Raw genomic sequence first — 8793 nt, 5'->3', positions numbered from 1 at the left:
CATCACTTGGGATGGGACTGTCTTGTGGCTTTTCTGTGTCTCTGCCATGTTCTCCGGGAGCCAACTTTTCATGTCGCCTGCAGAGCCAAGCTGATGGCCACAGCTGATAGGGGTCACCCCCATGGCTGGAGTCACTCAGTGGCGTTTTCTTGGGTTGCTGTCCAGCCTCATGCTCTGCAGTGCTACCTAGAGTGAGGCTGTGGGCTGCAGTCCGAGAGAGCACAGACAGGGCCTGCTGTTTATCAAGGCAAGCAGACCAGGGTGAAGACAACCGCCAGGCACATCTTTGACCTGTCCATGACCTGAGAACTCTAAGCCATCTGAGGCTCTGTCAGGATCCTGTTAAAGTACAAGGAGGGGAAAAATTATATTTTCAAAGCTTATCAGGTTGGTTTGGCTCAGTGGATAGAGCGTCAGCCTGCGGACTGAAGAGTTCTGGGTTTGATTCAAGTCAAGGACACATGCCGGGGTTGCGGGCTTGATCCAGGTAGGGGACATGCAGGAGGCAGCCGATCAGTGATTCTCTCTCATCACTGATGTTTCTATCTTTCACACTCCCTCTCTGAAATCAATAAAAATATATTTTTTAAAAAAAGAGGTAGCTGGCTCTAGATTTGGTCAGGGCACATGCCCTGGATGCATGCTCATTCTCTGGTGTGGGAAGGGGGAGGGGGCATGCAGGAGACAGCCAATCTGATTCTCTCTACAGGTAAAGCACCCTAAACCCTATATAATGAGCCCTGATGTATTTCTCTCATCAATGTTTCTATCTCTCTTTCCCTCTCCCTCTCTCTCAAGAAAAAAATCAATAAAAACATTTTTTTAAAAGTGGTACAGTGCACAATGAAACACAAAATGTCTTCAGATGGTGGCTTTTGTGAGACAGTCATGGAGGAGTGGAGTGTTATGGGGAGGAGGGGTCAGGGAGCCAGGCTTCTGGAGACAAAGCCCAGAAGTAATACTTGTACCTGAAGTAGGAGCAGCTCCCTTCTCTCCCACCCTGGAATTCAAAGACAGCTCAAGGAAGGATCTGGACTTCCAAGGTGTGGAAAGGGGGTTTCAGACAATTGAATGGGTTTTTAAGGGACAGGGAGATGTCCGCTGAGGTCCAGCTAACCCAAGTGAGACTCTCACTAAGGAAGTGTGATGTGTAGGTCTGTCCTCATGGGGCTCATGAGTGGCCTCTCAGGGGCCAGGTTCTCTTTAAGGATCTTAGGGGTTGAATTGTGTCCCTCCACAAATTCATATGCTGAAGCCCTAACCCCCAGTACTTCAGAATATCACCTTACTAGCGTCTTTATGAAGGGAATCAGGTTAAATGAGGTCACTAAGGTAGGCCCTAATCCAATAGAACCAGTGTCCTCATAAAAGTGGGAAGTTAGTAGCCAGGCATGGATACAGGGAGAATGCCATGTGAACATGAAGACGGCATCTACAAACCTAGGAGCCTTCCCTTGCAGCTTCGGAAGGAACCAACTCTGCCAACAGCTTGATTTAGACGTCTAGCCCCCAGAACTGTGAGGAAATCAGTTTGTGTTGTGTAGCCACCCAGTCTGTGGTGCATTGTTCTGGCAGCCCCGGGTCCCTAATACAGAGGGCAGACAGTGGCTGTGCTGAGCTGTGTGGGGCTTTGGCCCAGAGTTGGGTGTTAGGGAAGAGCTGAGAGGTGAGCAAGCTATGTGTGACAAAGCCACCTCGGGGGTCTCGCAGGTCTTGCCATGTCCTGAGCCTGTCGCTGCTATCGGACCTCTGGACTCTGAAGCTGGGGTGCACTCTGTTCGAGGGACCTGGTGGACATTCCGGACATTCCCCTGCACCTTGACTCCCCCGCGGGAAGCTCTGAGAAATGCTCCAAGCTGCTTTTGAAATCTGCACTTTCCCTCTGCCCCTTCTCTGTCTCAGGCTGATGAGGGGATGAGGACGAGACCCATTCCTGGTCTCAGAGATTCCCTGGTTCAGAGAGTGGAGGAGCCATGGTCAGAGTTTAAGGATGTGCCCTCCCCTCCCAGCGTCCTTAGACCTCCCTCTTCCTGTCTTTCCTCCTTCTCTTTCTGTTTTTGTCTCATTCCCTCCCCCCACCCCACACTGTGAGTTAGCCCTACTTTATTCTCTAGGGCAGGTCACCCTCCCCCACCTCTCCCACCCCCCAGGCCCTCCTCTGCTGCTCTGAAATCAGCTGACCTCCTTTGGGGCAGAAACCTCAGAAACCTCAGCTAGCTCTGTGCTGGGAGGATGTGGGAGAGAAGGTGATTGGCTCAGTGGGGGCCCCAAAAGGAGCTGCAGCCAAAGGGATTCTGTAGAAGAGGCTGCTCCTCTGAAACACTTCTCATACCTGTTCCTCACGATCAGGCCACAGCCCTCTGAACCCTGAGCAACCATGAGCTACTACATGGTGAGTGAGAGCAAATGGTGAGGGGACAGTAGGCCCTGGAGTCCCATTTCCCACTGTGTGTTTGTTCCCCTCTCCCACCAGTGCAGCCCCACCCTAGCTGATCTCTATATGCACCCGGCTCTGTTCCATCCTCCTGGGCCATGGGGAGACCCCTGGAAGGAGGGTGTCATGAGAATGTGACCTGTATGCTCATCGTGATGGCCCTGAGCCTGGTTGGTTGCACGCTATCCTGGCACCAAACTGAAATTCTGAATAATTCTTGACAAAGGCCCCACAGTTTCATTTTGTGCCCATCCTTTTACTTCATGTAGCAGCTTCTGGTTGTGGGGCCAAAACTCATGTCCAGGAGAGAAATTATGGGGGCAGCTCTGTGAGTATGAGAGGAGGGGTGTGTGTGTGTGTGTGTGTGTGTGTGTGTGTGTGACTGAGAAACAATGAGTCTTATGGGACAAAGTGTTACTTTAACAATTACACCTGACGTATTTGTAGGAAGAGCTGGAGAATGGAGGGTCTATAGGTGAGAACAAACACCAATCCCAGTAGATCCTTTATATCTTAATACCATGAAGGTGGGAGGTGGGAGGTGGGATGTGGGATGTGGGAGGTGGGAGGTGGTAGGTGGTAGGTGGGAGGTGGGAGGTGGGAGGTGGGAGGTGGGCAGTGCTTTCCTAGGAACTTAAAAATCCTCTCAGGTGCCTGGGCCAGCAGCCCAGTACTGGCATTGGCCTCAGAGTCTATTCCTCCTTTTTGTGGTGCCTTCCTACCTCCCCACACCCTACCATCGCCCCCAGCCCCACCCCCATCTTAACCATGAGGTTGAGCTGATGCTCCAGGATGCTTTGGGATCATGACCAAGGGATCGTGGAATCATCGTTGAGGAATAAAGTGATCCAGGGCTCAGTGACCAGATTGGGGCCATAAGGTGGAGACTCATGAGGAAGTCTGTAGGGTACTCCCTGCCTCATTGGTTGAGCCAAGGGTTTAGGGGTGAAAAGGGGCCTGGGGTGCTGTGGGCCTGCAAGGTCAGCAGTCAGGAAGAGCAGCTGTTTGTAGGCACTGCTGTGCCTGTCCCGTCCTCAGAGACGGATGGTCACTGCCAATTCCTCCCTCAGCCAACTCTCACCAGTACCATAGAGGCCTGGGTATCTGGGAACCAGATTGCCCTGCACACTCCAGAACAATGTTCATACTTGTACGCTTGTGTGCAATGGTGAGTGTGAGTGTGTGAGCATGTGTACAACAGGTCTGGGGGTTGGTAAGTCATATAAGATCAATGTCACTGTTACCTCCACAGACATTCCAAGATGATCGCAAGAAAATGAGGAGTGAAATGGTAAGAAGCTCTTCCCCATGTATAGATAGGGTGTGGGCGGGGGCCTGGGTTTTACTGTGGGAGGCTAAGAATGTTCTGGTCCTCCTGGAGTCCAGGAGGGAGAAGGATCAGATCTCTTTGTACCAACTCTATCTCTTTTTACAGCTGAAGGCTGTAGACACATTCTGTGATAGACTCAAATTCAAAGAAGAGAACCAGGTGGGTCAGGGTTCCCACTCCTGTGCTCTGCACAATTTGGGTGGGGTGGTTTCACGATGATGATGATAATGAAGGTGCCACCTCAGGTTGGCTCATTCCTTACACTGGACAAAATTCACACCTGTGTGGCGGGTGAGTACACAGGTGGGGGATAGGAAGGCCCAGGGAGCCTGAGAGGTGTCCAAGTCATAGGTATACTGATGACAGAGCAGGTCCCTAGGCACATGGCTGGACCAGTTATGAGCTGAGAACAGGGGTTAAGACTGAAAGTGAGGGAGGCCGGGGGAATTTAAACAAAGTCATTTTTTCCCAACAGGTCAACATAGGCCTGAAAGAGCTGGAGGTGAGTTTTGGCCTCCCCCTCCCCCAAAGCTTAGTTCCCAGGAATTTGGCTGGGCCAGGTTATTGGGGTGAGCTTTGGCTCCCTTGGAGGTCACAGTGGGGACCACAGACCACAGCCGGCAGGAGCAGGTCTGCAGCCTCCCACCCTTCTCTCCTCAGATCAGCATCAATGAGGCCTTCTTTGATACCTTATTAGCTCACTATGAGAACTACAACCAGGTGAGTCTGAGGCTCCTGTCATAGCCCTCTGGGGTTCCCCTTCACGCTAATCGCTTTTGATGTTGGTGCTGCCATGTGCATACACAGCCCCTGAGTGGGGTGGGGTGGGATGGGGTGGAGAGATAGCTGGCACCAGCTGCTGACCTACCCACACACCCTGGAAGGAGGGTGTCATGAGAATGTGACATGTATGCTCATCATGATGGCCCTGAGCCTGGCTGGTTGAATGCTATCCTGGCACCAAACTGAAATTCTGAATAATTCTTGACAAAGGCCCCACAGTTTCATTTTGTGCCCATCCTTTTACTTCATGTAGCAGCTTCTGGTTGTGGGGCCAAAACTCATGTCCAGGAGAGAAATTATGGGGGCAGCTCTGTAAGTATGAGAAGAGGTGTGTGTGTGTGTGTGTGTGTGTGTGTGTGTGTGTGTGTGTGTGTGACTGAGAAACAATGAGTCTTATGGGACAAAGTGTTACTTTAACAATTACACCTGACGTATTTGTAGGAAGAGCTGGAGAATGGAGGGTCTATAGGTGAGAACAAACACCAATCCCAGTAGATCCTTTATATCTTAATACCATGAAGGTGGGAGGTGGGAGGTGGGAAGTGGGAGGTGGGAGGTGGGAGGTGGGAGGTGGGAGGTGGGAGGTGGGAGGTGGGAGGTGGGAGGTGGGATGTGGGAGGTGGGCAGTGCTTTCCTGGGAACTTAAAAATCCTCTCAGGTGCCTGGGCCAGCAGCCCAGTACTGGCATTGGCCTCAGAGTCTATTCCTCCTTTTTGTGGTGCCTTCCTACCTCCCTACTCCCTACCACTGTCCCCAGCCCCACCCGCATCCTAACCATGAGGTTGAGCTGATGCTCCAGGATGCTTTGGGATCGTGACCAACGGATCGTGGAATCATCGTTGAGGAATAAAGTGATCCAGGGCTCAGTGACCAGATTGGGGCCATAAGGTGGACTCATGAGGAAGTCGATGGGGTACTCCCTGCCTCGTTGGTTGAGCCAAGGGTTTAGGGGTGAAAAGGGGCCTGGGGTGCTGTGGGCCTGCAAGGTGCTGGGGCCAGCAGTCAGGAAGAGCAGCTGTTTGTAGGCACTGCTGTGCCTGTCCCGTCCTCAGAGACGGATGGCCACTGCCAATTCCTCCCTCAGCCAACTCTCACTAGTACCATAGAGGCCTGGGTATCTGGGAACCAGATTGCCCTGCACACTCCAGAACAATGTCCATACTTGTACGCTTGTGTGTCATGGTGAGTGTGAGTGTGTGAGCATGTGTACAACAGGTCTGGGAGTTGATAAGTCATATAAGATCAATGTCACTATTACCTCCACAGACATCCAAAGATGATATTGAGGAAATGAGGAGGAAAATGGTAAGAAGCTCTTCCTCATGTATAGATAGGGTGTGGGCGGGGGCCTGGGTTTTGCTGAGGGAGGCTAAGAATGTTCTGGTCCTCCTGGGGTCCAGGAGGGAGAAGGCTCAGATCTCTTTGTTCCAACTCTATCTCTTCTTACAGAAGGCAGCTGTAAACACATTCTGGGATGGACACAAATCTGAAGAGGACCAGGTGGGTCAGGGTTCCCACTCCTGTGCTCTGCACACTTTGGGTGGGGTGGTTTCACAATGATGATGATGATGATGATGACGGTGAGGTGACGATGATGATAATGAAGGTGCCACCTCAGGTTGGCTCTTCCTTACACTGGACAAAATTCACACCTGTGTGGCAGGTGAGTACACAGGTGGGGGATAGGAAGGCCCAGGGAGCCTGAGAGGTGTCCAAGTCATAGGTATACTGATGACAGAGCAGGTCCCTAGGCACATGGCTGGACCAGTTATGAGCTGAGAACAGAGGATAAGACTGAAAGTGAGAGAGGCCGGGGGAATGCAAACCAAGTCATTTTTTCCCAACAGGTCAACATAGGCCTGAAAGAGCTGGAGGTGAGTTTTGGCCTCCCCCTCCCCCAAAGCTCAGTCCCCAGGAGTTTGGCTGGGGCAGGTTATTGGGGTGAGCTTCGGCTCCCTTGGAGGTCACAGTGGGCACCACAGACCACAGCCGGCAGGAGCAGGTCTGCAGCCTCCCACCCTCCTCTCCTCCGAGCAGCATCAATGAGGCCGCGCTTGATACCACATTTGCTCACTGTGAGAGCAACAACCAAGTTCATCTGAGGCTCCTGTCACAGCCCTCTGTGCTTCCCCTTCACCCCTAATCACTTGTGATGTTGGCGCTGCCATGTGCATACACAGCCCCTGAGTGGGGTGGGGTAGGGTGGAGGGGTGGCTGGCACCAGCTCCTGACGTCCCCCCCAGCACACAGTGGCTAAAGCCCTGCCCTCACCTCCATGCGTTAATGAGGAACCCCCTGGGCCTGGTGCTGGCCTCAGAGGCCAGTCAGCCAACAAGCAGGTACGACCATCGTGGTTTAGCTGCAAAGGGGAGTTGGGGTGCTGAACCTCTGCGAGAAGTCTTTGTCTGTGGACTGCCGGCAGGAAAGCAGGCAGCTCCCTGTGTGAGCTTCTGTCAGAACCTGGTCGGACCTTACACATGCCCCATCCCCACAGGAATCTTCTCCCTTACTTCCGGAGCAGCAGCAGGAACTGCGTAACAGAGTCCGCCCTGGAAAGAAACCAGGCCCGGAGCCGGACCCTGAGCCAGAAGGTGCACACAACCAAGGTCCCGGTGATTTTGAGAGGACGTTAATTAAATTAGGGACAGTGAAATCAGGAAGGGCTTAGGATAGAAGATGCACCAGCAGAGAGCCTAAGCGGGACTGCTTTTGCTCAGTTAATTTAGAGGAAAGGGGGACCTTGGAGACAGGTTTAGGGGGGAGGGATTGAGTCCAGACAAGCTGCTGCTGCCCACTGCTCCTCTGGTTGCAAGTTTCATGGGGACCCAGAGTTTAGGCAATGCATGCCTGAAAGGGAAGAAAGGTGTGGGCTTGCTCCTGGTCCTTTGTCTTGAGGGTTTAAAGGCTGGGAGTTTAGAGGAGGTCTTGAGGAAGGCTCTGAATAGAATATTCATCAGCTTTATGCTGATGTGCCAAAATGAGATGTTTCCTTTAACTTCAGCTGTGGTTGGGAGTGGTTGGCACTAACTGGATTTCTGCTATGTGTCTCCCTGAGTGGCTATGTTTATTGATTTTAGAGAAAGAGGAAGGAGGGGGGGGGCGGGGGGGGGGCGGGGAGAGAGAGAGAGAGAGAGAGAGAGAGAGAGAGAGAGAGAGAGAAGGAGGGAAACATCTATGTGAGAGAGAAACGTTAATTGGTTGCCTTTTGTATTTGCTTTGAATAGGGATTGTACCTGCAAGCTAGGTATATGCCTTGACTGAGAATCGAACCCACAACCTGTGTTGTGTACGGGACGATGCTCTAAACCATACTCTTGTGTCCCTGCTTAGGGAAGACAGGATTTTGCAATGTGCTAGTATTAGGTGGCTGTAAAGGCTTGGTCTTTAACCATCTGCCTCAGTTTCCCTATTCCACTTCGCTGGCTTCCTAACTAGCCTCTCTCACAGGGGCCGAGCAGCCTGCGGAGAGCTTTTGTGAATGGATAATGAGGTTGTTCCGAGAGATGCTAAGGCGACTGCAGAAGATGTGGCAGGACGTGCTGGCCTGGGTGCAGGAGAAGTGGGCCTCCCTTGTCAACATGGTGAAGTCCATCTGGAGTGAGATTAAGGATTTCTGCTCCAGTGCGGCAAAGTACTTCTCAAGTTTATTCCTGGTCTAAGGAGTCCCATGAGGGCCTGGAGGATCTCAGTCACACCTCCCAGCCCTTGGATTCTCCCCACCCCTTCTCAGAAAGAATCTTCTAGAGTAACATTTGCTTTCCTGCTCACCCTTGACCCATCCTCAACAACCTCCCTCACTTCCACCCTGTTCACAGCCTCTCCACCTAGCTTGCACCCACGAATGATGAAGCCCATTCCTTCTCTTGCTACAGCATTTTAATAAACGTTGGTTTGCCTGGGGAAGGGGCAGGAGTGGGGTGGAGGAGGTCAATGGGGAGAAAGGGGGATCTGTAATATTTTCAACAATAAAGGTAATTTGCTTCAAAAGTTGATTGAACCAAATTGAGTGCCTGTGTGGATGGGTGGCAGGGTGCTCACTGGTTACAGGGAGTGGCTGTGCCACAATCAGATGGATCTAGGCCTGGATCTCAGCTCTGGTGAGAAAGGAGAAGCCACCTGGTCTCTCTAATCTATAAACAGGGCCCTGGTCACACTGGCCACGGATTATAATGAGCACATGAGGATTTCGGCCTGTGCACGGCTTCTCGCAGGGCCTGGCACATAGTAAGTGCTCCATAGCTGCCCA

General features: G+C 52.2%; 1 protein-coding gene across 9 annotated transcripts; it reads left to right on the top strand.

The window, feature by feature from the left end:
* The first annotated feature begins 1776 nt into the window (after positions 1-1776).
* On the top strand, positions 1777-8546 carry IL32 (interleukin 32). Of its 9 annotated transcripts, XM_081089304.1 has the most exons (11): positions 1777-2392; positions 2882-2909; positions 3687-3725; positions 3870-3923; positions 4240-4266; positions 4425-4484; positions 5814-5852; positions 5997-6047; positions 6395-6421; positions 7042-7138; positions 7995-8546. In XM_081089304.1, exons 3-11 carry the CDS (start codon positions 3711-3713, stop codon positions 8204-8206), a joined length of 582 nt encoding a protein of 193 aa, XP_080945430.1. In that variant the 5' UTR covers positions 1777-2392; positions 2882-2909; positions 3687-3710; the 3' UTR covers positions 8207-8546. The 9 variants fall into 9 exon arrangements, with proteins under 9 accessions (XP_080945430.1, XP_080945428.1, XP_080945426.1 ...); XM_081089302.1 differs by lacking the exon at positions 2882-2909 and having other exon boundaries at positions 2219-2392; XM_081089300.1 differs by lacking the exon at positions 2882-2909 and having other exon boundaries at positions 2236-2392; positions 7042-7153; positions 7995-8542.
* The last annotated feature ends 247 nt before the right edge of the window (positions 8547-8793 follow it).

This window comes from Myotis nattereri (assembly GCF_964212035.1).
Source record: "Myotis nattereri genome assembly, chromosome: 4".
In the NCBI taxonomy this organism is placed as follows: Eukaryota; Metazoa; Chordata; class Mammalia; order Chiroptera; family Vespertilionidae; genus Myotis; species Myotis nattereri.
Note: the sequence above shows the minus strand (reverse complement) of the source record. Positions and strands in the feature narration are given on the sequence as shown.

Bases quoted from the DNA above. Each gene is read 5' to 3' on its own strand.
- IL32 (XM_081089298.1), top strand. From the start codon at position 3,573: ATGTTCATACTTGTACGCTTGTGTGCAATG. The intron at 3,726-3,869 runs GTAAGAAGCTCT...CTCTTTTTACAG, and splicing joins AGAAAATGAGGAGTGAAATG to CTGAAGGCTGTAGACACATT. The intron at 6,422-7,041 runs GTGAGTTTTGGC...CCATCCCCACAG, and splicing joins TAGGCCTGAAAGAGCTGGAG to GAATCTTCTCCCTTACTTCC.